General features: G+C 39.5%; 1 protein-coding gene across 1 annotated transcript in view; it reads left to right on the plus strand.

Moving 5' to 3' along the window:
- Nucleotides 1–17043, plus strand: part of stxbp5a (syntaxin binding protein 5a (tomosyn)) — a 164426-nt gene that overhangs the window by 34113 nt on the left and 113270 nt on the right. The window contains 2 exon segments of the mRNA XM_052011174.1: nt 1819–1953; nt 7136–7199. Coding sequence (XP_051867134.1) covers nt 1819–1953; nt 7136–7199 — 199 coding nt within the window.

Below are 17043 nucleotides of genomic sequence, written 5' to 3' on the forward strand. Positions count from 1 at the left end.
GCTTTCTGTGGAGCATCTATAAAAACTGCTAAGGGCTGACAGGGGCATGCCAGATTTCTTTAGCCTCCTGAAGAAGTAGAGGCACTGGTGAGATTTCTGGGCTATGGTGTCTATGTGGTTGAACTAGGATAGGCTATTGGTGATGTTCACTCCTAGGAACTTGAAACTCTGAACCATCTCAACCTCAACACCTTTGATGTAGGCAGGAGCTTGTGCACCGTCCCCCTTCCTGAAGTCAATGACCAAACATTGCACTGCAGATTCAGTATTGCAGGAACATGAAGTTTATAGGAGCCAGAGGTATCATCTGCCATGTTATAAATAACTGGAGTTCAGTGCTTTACCATTAAACTAAACAGAGGCATCAGTCCTTTCTGACTAGTGCAATTGACCATTATTTTAGTAGTTTGAAATTGCCCAAAAGTATGTCTGTCCCTTAATGTACTCAATGTTCTCATGAAAATTCCTGTGATGTGGTCTTTGGCTTGAAACAGGTGCATTCACTCAGTAATAATGTGTCTGATATTTCTGTTGTGTGATTTTATATTTATTTGAACAGCAGATTTCTTCAAAAATGAATAAATAAACTCTTTCACTGTATTTTAATAACTGGCAGATAGAAAGATTTTATTTTAAGCACAACACTATTAGTTTATTCTCTAGCAAGTCTCCCAATAGGAATTGCACCTCAAATATGTCAAGTGAGTGTCATGTGTGGCCTTTTGAATATTACATTTTCCTCATGCCAAATTATCCTGTATTAAAAAGACAGGATCTATATGTGTGCTATTACTATATATGTGTGTACTTAGATATCTAAATGTGAAACATTAGCAATGAATTTTCCATGTAGAATTATCGTCAGGGAACCTGATTCAATCAGTTTTATGCTGTTCTAACATAGCAAATGCACCTGCTATTTTATGGACGTTTAGAGAGGAATAATTGGGTTATTTATCATAGCTAATCGGCCAGTTAAGTAGCATAGATTCCCCTTCCATAAGGTGTTGCTCTGGATCCATTTTGCTTTTGACTGCTGAAATCTGTGGAGATTTCTTCAGCTGAGGACTATTAAGCAAACATAATTTGAGGTGGGAAAAACATTTTCTTAATATTGTTCTCCAGAATCATTGTGATGGTGTTATACTTTTGAGACATGTGGTACACTGTGAATGCTTGCAGTAACATTAGATCATGGTAGTGATAAACACCAGTAGAAATTGCAATTTGCTAATGGTGATGTCCTATGCAGCAAAGACTCCACTTATAGTACTGGGTAAAAATATCAGAAAGTATACACCTAAAATGGCTGAATTTTACTCTACAAAGCTTTTGATCAGAATGCAATGCACTCTTAACCAGATAGAATGTACAATTTATGATTGTGTTGACTGTACTCTTAATGTCTTGTGGGAATAATCTCTAGTTATTCTGAGCTATTAATGCCAGCTGTTTAACTCGCAGCTTAGCTGGGCTAGTTTGGAGTGCCACATTGTCAATCATACATTGAAACCATGCTCACGTGGAGATGACAAGTTCACTTGTCTGAACCACACTCGCATGTTCAGTTTTTAAAACAGTCCTTTTCAAGGTCACTCACCATGTTAATTAAATTTTCACAATGATTGATGGAATTTACACTTTCAGCTTTTGGAGCATTATTCCTCCACTGCATCTACCACGATATCAACCCTAAGAAACATAGTCAAATTTTCTATTTAAAATAATTTAAGGTACTATTGTATATCTTTTGTTACATGTATGAATATTGTAGAATATTTGAATGACATTTTCATTCAATGTTTTTCTTCTCTACAGGATAACATTTTGCCATCTGCCCTTCCAGAGTAAGTGGTTGTATGTTGGCACAGAAAGAGGGAATGTACATATTGTCAATGTGGAGTCCTTCACACTCTCAGGCTATGTCATTATGTGGAATAAAGCCATTGAACTGTAAGTGCTTCATTCTTATGGATGGTTGATGACATTTTTCCAAGAAGGAAATGTTATATATCTACAGCAAGGCATGTGTCTTTATCTATGTCTACTAGCTCAGCAACTTGTCAAAAGTTTCATTTATGTTTGCAACCCCAGTTCAGATGATTTAGCTTGCTGTATCAAAGATAAAGTGTTTTGTCAGTTAGTTTTCCTTATCATATTTGAAAGGTTAAAACCAATTTTAGTTCAAATAATAAATTCTTTGATATGCAAGCCATCGATTGAAAGAATGCCTCATGGCTCGTCCAAAATATTTGAAACAAGAACAAGGCAGTCTGCTCCAGGAAGGGGATGGGGATTTGAAGTCCACCACACACCACGCAACCCCCCCCCCCCCACCCCCGTCATGTGAAATTGTTGTTTCAATTGGCTGTCATGTTTCAGTTTCTTCATTCTACTTGCACTTACAAAATCTTCGGGAGGTTATTTCAGGAAGGCCAAGGCCAGTTTTTTTTTCCATACCCTAATAAAGCTGTCAGAGGGAGGGAAAGATATGTAGTGAATAAACATGTACATTTATAGTCACGGACCCTATTTTAATTCCAGTTTTATCTTATTTTAGCACTGCAAATGGATTTGTTAACTTCAATATCTTCAAGGAGAAATAGTTGATATTTATCACAGCTAAATTTTCAGTTGTCTTTGCTCCTGTTCACATAACTGCTTAAATCATAGGATCAGGAATAGACTATTTCAGCCCTTCCATTCCTGTTCAGTTGTTTAATTAAACCATGTCTCATATGGACTTCAACTCTATTTAACTTTGCATCTCCATTCCCCTTATCTAACAATCTATTCCAGTTCTGAATTTTCTTAAGACCTGGCTTTAATTTTTTTGAGGGAGAGAATTCCAGATATCCACTACTCTGTATAAAAGAAATGCATCTGATACCTTGAATGACCCACTTCCAATTTTAACAATATACCCCTTTGTTTAAACTTGCCCTTTTTGTCCCACCTCTCACCAGAGGAAATTAGGTTTTTTTTAAACCTACCCTGTTGATCATTAAAATGATTGTGGTTGGTTAATAACATATCACCTCTATTAGATCACCACAACACCTCTGTTAGATCACCACATAATCATACTTGCAACCTTGTGCATTCTTCCTGTATGGATTCATGCAATCCATGAGAAATTTTACTCGGTACGTGCAAAATACAGGTTTTAGATTTGTGAAGGAAAGAATGCAGACTGAAAGAGGTCTGGTTGTAGAAAGGGTTAGATCTTTGTTTAGAAACTCAGCTCTGTGCCATTTTTAAACTGAGTTGAAGCATAGCCAATTCTTCAGCTACTTTGAGAAGTTAGCAGGATGCTGGCTGTAAGATGGAGAAATAAATTTAAGACCAACTTCTGGATATTGTAGCTTACTTATCTTGTATGATCAGGTTTACTTTGGATTGGTTCAGTAAATATACTATTAAACATTTCATGCAACATCTTGCACGTAGCTCAGACTTTCCTGTGTTCATTCTTGAACACATTTTGGTTGTTGCTTTGTCATTCACTTCAATTTTCCTTTATCCTCTTTTTTTTAGTCTTCCAACTTTCAAGTCGTTTTTTTCCCCCCACATTTCTCCATCTTCTACCTTCACGGGCAGTTGTCTTTACTACAGCCATTCCAGGCTCTTTGCTACTCTAGGCATCCTTTAGAATGTTTGCTTGCTATTGTCCTGAACTGCATCCTATTTACTCCCACCCTGTTGTCTTCCCACCCTGCCACACCTGCTAAGCACCAACTTCTTTTTGCTTCCAATTCTGACTCTGGATTCTACCAGTGTGCTGGCTGTCATTTCTGCTGTTCTCATTTGCTCTAGAACATATATTTCCATTGTTCACAAGAGAACTTGAGACACCACTAAAATGTTGACTTTAATAAGGTTGACTTCTTTGTCATGAGATTGAGACTGGAGTAATCCGGGCTAATCAGCTAATGGATAAAGCTACAGTAAGAGGTGTTCTAATAACGAAAAGAAAATGCATATAGATGAAAAGATATTGCTATCAGGAATAGGTGTGTCGAACAGCAAGAGATGACAAAACAATGAAAGGTGGGAAAAGGGAGAAGGAAATGAAAACTCAAAAGGAATTTTAGGATAATTTTTTTTACATTTATATTAGAAAAATGCTGATGGCCAAGAGCAACCTGCCCCAAAAAGGGGATAGTGATAAGTGTAAATGAAAATAAGAAAGTAGTGGATATGTTGACCAATTTTCTTTCAGTAGAAGAACTTGACATCCTGAACATCATGAGAAATTACTTAATCAGGGATAGGGACTTGCCAAAATTAACGTAAGCAAAATAACGGATGATTGATATGGTATGAATCTCCAGATTTCCATTCCAGTGTTTTGAAAGAAGTGGGTGAAAATATTTTCCCGACTATATTTTTACTAAATTCTCTTGAATTTACATCCCTGTGACGCTGCTGCAAGCAAGTTTTTCATTGTACCTGTACTTCACTGTACTTGTACAGGGACGATAAACTCAACTTGACTTGAATTGGGAACCAGTCCTTTAGATTAGAAACTTGTATGCCAAGCTGCTGTCTAAGAATGATGGAAGGAAACAAGTATGAACCAGGTAGCATAACATCCGCAGGAAAATAAGTATTTTGTAATTAAGGATAAAGTGTTTGAACACTTTGACAAGCATTTGTTTGTAAAGGAAAGGTCATGTCTAACAAAACTGATTTAATTTTTGTTTGGGTTGACTGATATAGCAGACGGGAATATCCATGGGTGTTATTTATGTGGACCAAGAAAGCATTTGATGAAGACCCTGAGCGCTGTGAAGTAAAATTAAACCTTTGGAATTTGAAGGCAAATTATAGTCTTGTCTATGAAATTGACTGAGCAGTGGAGACAAAGAATAGGGTAAATGGCAGGTAATCAAATTGGCAGGTCGTAACCAAGATCCTGTGAGGCATCAAATATTCACAGTTTATAAATGATAGGATAGATAGATATCCAAAATCATTGATGATGCTAAGATGAGCAGCGTGTTAAGCAATGTAGATCGAAGTACTAAATTATGAAGAAACAGTATTTTACTAAATGGTTAAAACTATGGCAATTAAATGTGAATGTAGACAATTGTTAAGTTATCTGTGCAGACCTAAAGGGTAGAATCATGTACTTTCTAACTGAGGGAATAGCTAAAAGCAGAGAGTGATCTTAAGAGACATAAAATGTTAGTGGCAGGTTCAGAAAATAATCATAAAGGTTATTAGAACTTATGCCATTATATCCAGAGGATTGGATTATACAAGGTTAGAGCACTGCTGCATTAAACCTTATTTTGACCACTCCTTGAGCATTGTGGGCACTTGTAGGTCTTGGAGATTTCCCAATATGATTAAGAGAATACAAAAATTGGGACTATATTTCTTAAAATTCAGGAGGTTGTTAGTGTAATTTGATTGAAATCTTCAAAATATTTAAGGAAAGTCACAGGATGGGTAACAATAAACCATTCCCCTCAACAATGTCATTCAAAAATATAACATCAGGCTCTGCGCATAAGCTTCACCATCACCTCTCTGGATTCAGATTTATCACACTTTTTTATTTGAAATCTAACATTGGATGAACAAAAATTTCTTAAATGTGGGAAACATTGTCTTTCCTGGAAATTGTTTAAAGCTGAGTCAGGCTTGGAACCTCAGTTTTGTAACTGGCACACAGCTAAGTTTTTGACCATATCTGCTTCATCACCAAGGCTGACTGTTTCCACCTCCATAACAGCATTATACTCTGCCCCTGGCTCAGTTCTGAGAAATGAGTTTCCATGTTGTCCTTTCCATTGCAGAAATGGACTCCACTCCTACCTTGATCCATTTGTGGATAAACCCATTAGTCTTGCTGTTATCGCTACAAGCTTGCTTGAACTTCTAAATGGCTGCTCATTCGCCACCTTCCATTGACTCCAGTTTGTCCAATAAACATTTGGTTTTCATGCGCTCATTCCAGTCTTGCAGACTTGTCACCACTGCCTTTTCTGCATTACTTTGACTCCAGTTCTTCTGATGTCACGCATTTATAAAATTCTCATTCTTGTTTAAATTTCTTCAAAGTCCTGTATCTCCTTAGTTCTAGTATTACCTCCAATTCTAAAACCCTTCTGTTGCTTTGTTTCTTTGACTTGATCCTCTCATGCTCCAACTGTCCCGACCCGATGCTTTGGAATTGGAATTCTCTCTTTAAAGGAATGGGAGAGACATATTTAATAACATCTTTAAAGCCCTGAGATACAAGACTGCAGACGCTGAAATCTGGAACAAAAAACAAATTGCTGGAAGAACTCAGCAGGTCAGGCAGCATCTGTGGAGGGAAATGTACAGTCAACCATTTGGGTTGAGACCCTTCAGTCCAATTGAAGGATCGTAACCCAAAACTTCAACTATCCATTTCCCTCCACAGGTTCTGCCTGACCTGCTGAGTTCCTCCAGCAGTTTGTTTTTTGATCTTTAAAGGCCACTTTTTCATCTGAACTATTTCTGCATCTCCATTCAGCCTTGCAATGGTTTACCATATTAAAGATGCTGTATTAGTACAGGTTGTTCTCTGAAATTATAAGTTTTTGTGTGATGAAGATCTGTCCAGCCACACAAAAGCTGTATGGGTGGTCTACTGCCATTCTGTGTTGGTCAGCTGATTGATAAGTAACTGTCCAGTTGGTTTCTCAGCCTGCTGTCCAGCAGCTGTTTTTTTGGCCTGTGGTCAGTTTTTATTTTGACCCAAATCCTGCATTGCTTTGAATACTTTTAAATAAATTAACAAAAGATTTAACTGTAAATATAATTGCAGAATAAAAGTTTGCAAATTGGGCCAAATATCTGGCCCGTAGCTATGGTGATGTTCATTTCAAAAATATTTCAATCACGAATTATGGGATGACTAGGACATGGATGATTAATAAGTGCCTCATAAAGTCACTTAGTTCAATAGGACCATACTGGAAGCTGAATAACTTAATAGCTTTGTTCCTTTTAACCTTCAGAAGCAGTATGCAGTTGTTGCTGTAAGTAGTTAGTGTTTAAGTATGTTATTACCTAATAATCATTTCCTGTACTGTTTGAAGGCATTGTGCAACTATATTTTTCCCCCTTTCACAAATAAGTGTTTTAATTGCAGATCATCAAAAACCCACCCAGGACTCATTGTCCACATCAGTGACAACCCAATGGATGAAGGCAAGGTATATGATTTGCACAAAGGGTAACTGGTTAAAAGTTGCCTCAGTGGCAAAGTAATGTGCAATGCTGTTGTGGGGGTTGGATTTTGCATGTATTGTACCATTCATACTGCATTCACTGAACATCCTACATCCATTCCTGCCCAGTTGCTCCTGTTCTTGGCTATATTTGAACTAAAATTGACCCTTTTCATTCTTGTTAATTACATCCATACCAAAAATTTTATTATCTCTTTTGTCTTTGAGTTTCAAATGATTGTCATCTTTGTTCTCTGTATTGTTTAATTCTAGAAATTTGTAGCTTTTAGTGGAATGCTTAACATTGTGCTTAGTTTACTTTCGGAAAGATATATGAAGTGAGAAATATTAGCAAGCACAGGCCATTGTCCCACAAACTTGCTGCAACATTTGGTAAGATCATGGCTGATCTGATGATTGGCCTCAACACCACTTCCCCTTCCTGATGCTCATTCTTGATTCCCCTACATTGTGTAAATATCTTGACTAACCCTCTCTGAAGTAGTGAATTATAAAGGTTCATAATCTTCAGAGAGAAGAAATACCTTCTTATGGTCTTTATCCTGATTCTGCATTCCCACACCACTGGAAAAATGCATGTACTATGTCAAGACCCCTCAGAAACTTAAATGTTTCAGTAAAATCCTCTTCCCCTCCTCTTCTCAATGTACTCAATCTTTCTTTGTAAGAAATCCCATACATTCCAGGACTCGATCTAGTGAATCCTCTCTGCACTGTTACACTTTCATTTGTTCTGTATCTGTGTTGTACTAATTTTTACTTCAGTTTTATATGGACAAATAGAATTTTCTGGCTCAATTTCTGTTTCTGTCTGATTCAGTGATAAGAGTTTGCTGTGCACAATTTTAGCAACAGTATTGCAGCAGCATCAGTTTATGTTAACATTTCATACTTCAAGTTTTTGTGTTACTGCTTTTAAATTTTGAAAGAATGGGTGACAGCTTTACATATTTTCTGTTAAATCAGGGGCTTCAAAATCTGTTCAATCTTCCTGAAACAAAACAGTGGAAAAAAACAGTTAAAACAGAGGCAGCAAAGCCTCCTGTGTTTGGTTCTGGTTCTATAGATATCTGAACACAAAAGACCTCTAAGGATACCTTCATCAAAAACAGTCATTTGTATCTGGTCTTTAAGATAGTAAAATGTTCCAAGATGTGTCACAGGAGTATTAATCACATTTCACATTGAGCTGTATAAAATAGAGAAGTTTTAAGTATATTAGAGGAGAAGATGCTTTAGAAAGGTAAGGAAGGAATTCTGGAAATCAGACTGAGACAACTGAAAGCATGGGTGCTGATGGTGAGCCATATAAAAATTGATGCACAAGAGACTGTTCGTGAAATGCAAAGCACAGTGTTGGGAAAGAATAGTAAGAAGCATCATTTAAGAAGGGGTCTCTATTGGGCATTCATTTCAGGTTCTTTCCAGCACTGAAAAGTGTTGATACAATGCCTGAACTAAGGAATATCTACCTTCAGGACAAGAAATTTGAAGTGGGCAGTGTGCTTGTGACACGTAGGAGACAGGTGCCTTTTCTTGCAATGTTAGATATTGGTGTCACTTGCCTTTTCACTGCGTGTGTTTTTCCAGTTGTGTTTCCATGTCTGTGCTGCTTTCAGAAATGCTAAGGCTACCAGGTTTTCAGATCGTGCAGATGCTTATGTAACTGGTAAGTGTAGACTTCAAATTACAGCTGTTCCAGTGAAACATTTGCAAAATTTTGGGCAGCTTCCCATAGATATTTGTAAGCATCCAAAACCGCCTGTAGCCAGTAGACTTGTGAAGAATTTGTGTTCATAAGCTTCTAATGTGCCAGTTATTGTCTTTGAGGTCACAAATGCAGGGTCCTTAAAGTCTTTGGCATAGTTCCTGCAAGTATTTTTTTGTGCCAGCTGCAAAACCAGCTGAATATACATATCCAACTGAATGTTTAAATTATTGGTTGTGAGTTATTGTAAATCTTGTGGAAGGATGGAAGACATAAATTGGTAGTGTGCTGCTAGTGAAATTGATTGAAAATGCTGCAAATGGCATGTTAAAATAAACAAAATCCACTGCAGCACTACCTTGTGGAGGTCCCATTATTTTGAATGAACAGTTAAATGATTGTCATGTCTACCTTTTCAGATGGCCCTATTGGAAGAAAAGCAAGGAGCTTTCCTGATTTCTTGGGCATATTTTGTCTTCGCATCAGCATTAAAAACTGATTTCTTGGTCCTTAGTGTCACTGCTGTGTAGCGGGACCTTGCTGCTTGCAAACTGATTGTTGTTTGCCTTCATTATTGCAGAGACTACTTAAAATAATTAATTTATGGTGAGGCATTCTGGAATATCCATTGGATGTAACCGCACAGTATGAATAGAAGTTGTGGTGTTTATTTCTCCAAGGTTAATCTTGTACAACCTTGTCAATTCTCTCCAATTCCAGGGTGTGGAATGTTGCCATCTTCCTGTTTGTAGAATAAATGTCAGCAATTTTATGATTCATTCTATGGCTTTTTAGTCTCTTGACTCCTCTCAAAAGCCTGCCGAGCTATTGCATTGTGGCGTTTACAATGAAATAATAGAATATCTTCTTATCCATTAATATAACACAAATTGATATTGCCATGTGATTTCAAAAAAACTGTAAAGAAGTCATCATGTAGCCTGGAAGTGTCCTGGCTTGAGCTGACTAAAGTCTAATCTTATCCTGGCTTTGTTGTATTTGAAAATATCTTAGATCAGACTAGAGTGGACCAACCTAAAACTATCTTAACCCAGTATGATCTTCAAGTTTCTGAAAACATCCTCATGGAATTTGCTTTGCCTCGTTCATCAGACTGTTAACCCCTGCATATAGTGAGTTGTTCTTGGTACTTTATCATTCAGTGTGCACTTGATGATGTTTCCTCCCTAATCTGTAAACATTGTTTGATGCCAATTGGTAACAGATCTAAATTGTAGATCCTGTAGATCAAAGTGTATAGTGGCTCTGTATTCTTTTATCACGTTGTCTGACATAATGAAATTTAGTTGAACTAGCAGCCACTGTTTTTTGTGCGGAGAGTATTCTACAATTCTTCCACTCTTCATGAGGGGAAAAAGTGTTACCTATCTTCGAAGTTGCTTGATTCTGATTGCAAAACATAAGGTATTCATGGATTGAAACCAGTTGATGGTAGCTTTGAGGATAGGTTGCTACACCAGTGTCACAATATATAATTCTGCCACTGAAGAACAAGAGTCTTTTGTGATATCTTCAAATCAATTGAGTACTAATTGACTAATAAACAGATTATTGTCTCCTGCATCAAACAGCTATTTTCTTTTACTGAGGAGATTTCCCCAGAATGAAAATGGGTTTCTTTCATTTGTATGAGGTGGAGTGAACAACAGATGCAAGCTTTCTATGTGATTGTGATTTTAACTTGGGGCAGATGGATAGCAAGTCCCAGGTCTTTATCATCACTGGGGAGGAGCAGATTGAGTGTTTTAAAATATTAGAAGATGAAGTTGCAGGGGTAGGGATGTGGTAGGGAATCCCAGTTCTGCTGCACGAAGGACATTCCAGAGTTTGGCTGTGGAGTGTTCCAGATGTAAAGGTGGAGGGGTCTGCTTCTTAATCAATAACCTGTGGTGCTCGGACGTGACGATCCTGGCGAGCTCCTGCTCACCCAGCCTGGAATATCTAACGGTGAAGTGTCGACCATTCTATCTGCCAAGGGAGTTCACTTCAGCTATCCTGATGGCAGTCTACATCCCAACACAGACGGACATGAAGCCTGCACTCAATGAGCTATACTCCATGGTCAACAATCTTGAGACAGGATACCCTGAGGCCCTCTTCATCATGGCGGGGGACTTCAATCAGGCCAACCTCAGGAGTGTTACCAAAATACTATCAGCACATCTCCTGCTCCACCAGGGGCGCCAATACCCTTGACCACTGCTATACAACCATCAAAGATGCCTTCCGAGCCACCCCTCACCCTCACTTTGGGAAATCAGACCACCAGGCTGTGCTCCTTCTCCCTGCATACAAACAGAAACTGAAACGGGAGGATCTGGTACAGAGAGTCGCGCAGTGCTGGTCTGAGGAAGCAGATGAGCTTCTACGTGACTGCTTTGAGACAGTGGACTGGACCATGTTCAAAGACTCAGCTGCCAGCCTTGATGAGTATGGCACCACCATCACAGACTTTATCAACAAGTGTGTGGATGACTGTGTACCAAAGAGGACAATACAGGTGTTCCCAAACAGGAAGCCATGGATGAACAGGGAGATCCACTCCCTACTGAAGGAGAGGACTGCTGCACACAAATCTGGTAATCCTGATCTGTACAAGAAAGCGAGGTATGACCTTCGTAAAGCTATAAGGGATGCCAAGAGGCAATACCGACTCGAAATAGAGTCCCTGACCAGCCGCCAGTTATGGCAGGGCTTACGTGCTAAAACAGGCTACAAGACTAAGTCAGGCTGCATAGCTAACAACAGCGCATCCCATCCTGATGAACTTAACGCATTCTATGCACGTTTTGAACAAAAAGGAAGTGGATTGTCACCATCCACTCTGACAGCCACCAATGCAGCTGAACCTGTGATCACAGTGGAGGACATAAGATCAGTCTTCCGAAGAGTGAACACGAGGAAAGCACCTGGCCCAGATGGTGTCCCGGTCCGCGTGCTCAGATCCTGCGCTGGTCAGCTGGCAGAAGTATTTGTGGACATATTCAACCTCTGCCTGCTTCAATCTCAGGTTCCCTCCTGTTTTAAGAAGACCACTATCATCCCAGTACCAAAGAAAAGCAAGGTAACATGCCTGAATGACTACCAACCAGTGGCTCTGACATCCACCATCATGAAGTGCTTTGAGGGGTTGGTCATGGCACACATTAACTCCAGCCTACCAGACAACCTGGACACATTGCAATTCGCCTATCGCCGAAACAGGTCTACAGCAGATGCCATCTCCCTGGCCCTTCGCTCAGCTCTGGAGCATCTGGACAGTAAAGACACTTACATTAGACTATTGTTTATTGACTACAGCTCTGCCTTCAATACAATAATCCCAAGCAAGCTTGTCACCAAACTCCGAGACCTAGGACTCAACATCTCCCTCTGTAACTGGATCCTTGACCTTCTAACAAACAGACCACAATTAGTGAGGATAGGCAGCAATTCCTCTGGCATGATTATTCTCAACACTAGTGCACCTCAAGGCTGTGTCCTCAGCCCTCTACTCCCTATACACTCATGACTGTGTGGCCAGATTCTGCTCTAACTCCATCTACGAGTTTGCAGATGATACCACTGTTGCAGGCTGTATCTCAAACAGTGATGAGTCAGAGTACAGGAAGGAGATAGAGAGCTTAGTGGAATGGTGTCATGACAACAACCTTTCCCTCAATGTCAACAAAAGAGCTGGTCATTGACTTCAGGAAAGGGGGCGGTGTACATGCACCTGTCTACATCAATGGTGCTGAGGTCGAGAGGGTTGACAGCTTCAAGTTCCTGGGAGTGAACATCACCAACAACTTGTCCTGGACAAACCACGTGGATGCCACGGCCAAGAAAGCTCACCAGCACCTCTACTTCCTCAGGAGGCTAAAGAAATTTGGTTTGTCCCCTTTTGACTCTCTCCAACTTTTACCGAGGCACCATAGAAAGCATGCTATCAGGATGTATCGCGGCTTAGTATGGCAACTGCTCTGCCCAAGACCGCAAGAAGCTGCAGAGAGTTGTGGACACAGCCCAGCGCATTACAGACACCAGTCTCCCCTCCTTGGATTCTGTCTTTACCTCTCGTTGTCTTGGTGAAGCGGCCAGCATAATCAAAGACCCCACTCACCCGGGACATTCTCTCTTCTCTCCTCTTCCATCGGGTAGAAGATACAGGAGCCTGAGGGCACATACCACCAGACTTAAGGACAGCTTCTACCCCACAGTGATAAGACTATTGATCAGTTCCCTTATACAATGAGATGGACTATGACCTCACAACCTTGCACATTATTGCACTGCACTTTCTCTGTAGCTGTGACACTTTACTGTTATCGTTTTTACCTGTACAACATCAATGCTCTCTGTACTAACTCATTGTAACTGCACTGTGTAATGAATTGACCTGTACGATCGGTTTGTAAGACAAGTTTTTCACTGTACCATGGTACAAGTGACAATAATAAACCAATACCAATACCAAAGATTTCCAACTTTTCATTTGTTTATTTTCTCCTGCTCACACAAATAAATGAGTAATTTTTTTGTCTGAAATATTTCAATTGAGCACAGCTGATTATAATCTTTTTCCTTGTGAAATATTTAACAGACTTTGTATGAGATTTTCCTTTAGTGGAAAGGATACTATGGTATCTACTGAAAATGAAATATTCTGTTTAATGGCCATTTTCAGATTCTATCCATCTAAAATAGCATTTTATACTCTGATATCCAAATTTAAACAGATGCTGACTTCATTTAAATTTTTTTCCTGAAACTTGTTTTAAATTATGTAAAAACTCAAAGATCAGAAATCCTGTTGCACCATGGATTAACATTTGGCCAACACTCAGAATCCTGCTGTGGGCTGTGTAGATTCCCTTCAACTGCGTACTCCAATTAACAGAAATATTATCAATGGTGTTAGCAAATAAAACTTACCAATGACATGCTGACTGAAACTCAGTTTGGGTTCTACCTAAGCCACTATGCCGCAGTCCTCTTTATGGCTTTGGTCCAAGCACAGAAGAAAGAGCAGATCAGCATGCGATGAGTGATTCACCAGGCTCACTGAAGTCTTTCCATTATCTGCTCGGCACAAATCAGAAATATAATAAAGTATCAAACAAGATGCTACAGGAACTCGGTGCGTCAGGCAGCATCCATCGAGGGAAATGGACAGCCAACTGATGTCCAGATGAAGGGTCTTGACCTGAAACATGGATTGTCCATTTCCCTCAACAGATGATGTCTGACACTGAGTTTCGCCGGCATCTTGTTTGTTGCTCCAAATTCCAGCATCTGCAGTCTCTTGTGTCTCCATGTAATAGAGTATCCTCCACTCGCTCGATTAAGTACAGTTCTATTAACCTGGAAAAACTCAACACCATCTCAGACGAGGTAACCCCTTGATTATCATCCCAACCACCACCAGCACCTTAAGCGTTTACTACCTCCATATTAGCTATGTTTGCTCTACGTAGCATCCATTAGATGCATGTAGCAACCTACCCAGACTAATTTAAGAGCACTTCTCAGACCCAGGACTTTGACAAAGGCAGCTGGCACATGGGAATGCCATCATTCCAGGTTTCCCTTCAAGTGTACATCATCCTGATATGGAACAGTGCTGCTGTTCCTTAAACATTGCTCAGTCTAAATCCTAGTACTCCCTACCAAACAGCACAAGGACTGCAATTTTTCATGAAGGCAACTCATTATTATAATCGTAAGGTCAATTGCTAATGAGCAATACTACTTGGGCATTTCCTCAGGACCTAGGGTGATTTGATTCTGTTGAAGTTCTGTGGGTTCTAAAGTGACTAATGAGTCCTGCAGAAGATCAGCAGACTTTACCAGAGGCAGAGCTTGAAAAGTTGGATCAGTGGATGGTTCTAGATTGTTGAATGCTCTTTCTGTTTGTGGCTGACATCCATATGATACAGCCTTAGTTGATGCCAGTCACCAACTGGCATTAGGTGTCAGCTGAATTTGAAGTGATGGCTTGTATATCACTGTGGAGTTGCTGGAGGGCACAAGTCTGTCAATGTATAACCCTGGGGTGCGATACAGGTAAACACAAAACTGGCAGAATGGAAAGGAGCACCGCAGATGTGGTGAGTGAAGTAGTGTGGAGGGCAATGGATGGAACAGCAGGGAGACTGAGATAGCAACATATGATATGGCATTTGTGCATTTACATGTGACAAAATCTATTAGTGTCTGGCTTTGTACAATTAAGATAAAATATGTTTCTCATGGCTGCACATTACAACTGATTTGTATTGTAAATCTGGTCTCGTCCACAAAATAAAACGTGCACTGCTGGATTAGGCAGTGGTCAATCAAGCAATTGTTGGCTTGTATTGTGATGCAGGTGAGGTAGACATCTATGAATCTCTCGCTTGGATATGACATCGTCTCGTGGGGTTCCAATGACTGGCTAGAGGATATTGCCCTGATTCCTTGTATTTGTCATTTTGACAAAACAAGGTGCTAAAACCATGTTCTAAGCACTTCATTAGGAGGAGGACCTGGTTGGAATTAGCGTTTGCTATTCCCCACCAGCTGTGTTTTTCTAAAGGTTTGTATCAAGCCATCTCTGGCATTGAGGTTGTCAAGGAGAAATGGCTTGTTTTCCCTTTGGACCTTGGAGCAAGGATTGTTGAAGGTTGGGGAAAAAAATTCCTCTTTGGCTTGCAAATTGCCTCCAGGGTCAGGATGTATGCTCTGATGACTGTAATTCTAGTTTTGTGGTAGAGTAAGCTGAAGGGTCATTATTTATCCAACAAATGATGACCTTGCCAGTAATGACCAGCTCCTGTGAATGAATAGAAATTGGCTTAAAGTCAGTGATCAACAACAGTGTTCCAGGACCTGTGTAAGGCTCAGGCCATTGGATGCTGTAAAGTTAAGTTCAGTCACATTATTGGAAATGCATTTTTTTTAAATACCATCATTCTATTTTTAAAAAAATCTTATTTTACTTTGTGTTGAGAGGCAGAGTTGGAGAAAGTAATGAACAATATTTTCCTAAGCATTTTGAGCAATTTGATTTGCTGTTATGAAATTTAGACTCTATGATCTCACTCGAGTCTTTGGAATCCTGTGAAGCCTTCCTTCCATCGCCTGTTGGAATTCTAATGGCTCCCCAGCTACTGCTGCCTGTCTTAGTATTTTGACTCCTGCCTGCCAGTTCAGGCAGCCAGTCTGACAGGGTGTCAGACTGGAGTCAACTAAGTTAATTAAATAAAGTCAAAGTCAAAAATGAGGCAGAGCTTCATTTTCCAAATCTTATTGTTGCTGAGCTTCTCCAACACTTTCTGATGTGTATTGGTTACTTTATTCAGAAAGCTAATGGAAAGATTTCAAATGCTTTATTTTGGTAGAGTTGCAATTGAAGTTTCAGTTTTTCAGCTAGATAGACCTTCTGTGAGAAGCAGATGACCCAAACAGCTGCCATGCATGTTCTTCATTTTTGTATTTGAATTCCAAACCACATTTTTGTTTCAGGGCAAACTTCATGCATAAAATGTGTTGCCTTTGTGTCTTAGAGATGAAGGCAAGAGCATTTTGATATAGTGTTTGAAATAAAGCTATGAAATTCTTACATTTTACTTCAGAAAATGATTCAAGATAAGTGAAAGATTACACGTGTATAAATATTGACCAGCTGTGCTATTAATGTTTACATATTGCACCACATTTCTCTGTTGACTGTTTAACGAAACTCTTTCATTCAAAGAAAGCTCTGTAGATATTGATTGTTTCCTAGGGCTAGTCTTGGATATTTTTGTTAGACAGCAAGACTAGTTGACAGATTTTCTTCATTTGCTCTCACAAACCCAGTTACATTGAAACCAGTATTAGCTCCTTAAATGCTGACCAGGCTGAGATCTGCAAGATCGATTCCACTTTGTGCATATAGCTTGGCTACTGAAGTCAGAATAAGTAGAGAATCTGTTGAAGGAACAAAATGGCTGACTACTGACTAAAAGGCGACCCCCATGTTACAGCCATTCGGGTAACAAATTTGCCCTTACAAAATTCACAATTACAATCGCTACCCAAAAATTTGAGATGTGGAATAAAATGCACTCTCACTGA

Source organism: Pristis pectinata, chromosome 3, assembly GCF_009764475.1.
Source record: "Pristis pectinata isolate sPriPec2 chromosome 3, sPriPec2.1.pri, whole genome shotgun sequence".
Taxonomy (NCBI): domain Eukaryota; kingdom Metazoa; phylum Chordata; class Chondrichthyes; order Rhinopristiformes; family Pristidae; genus Pristis; species Pristis pectinata.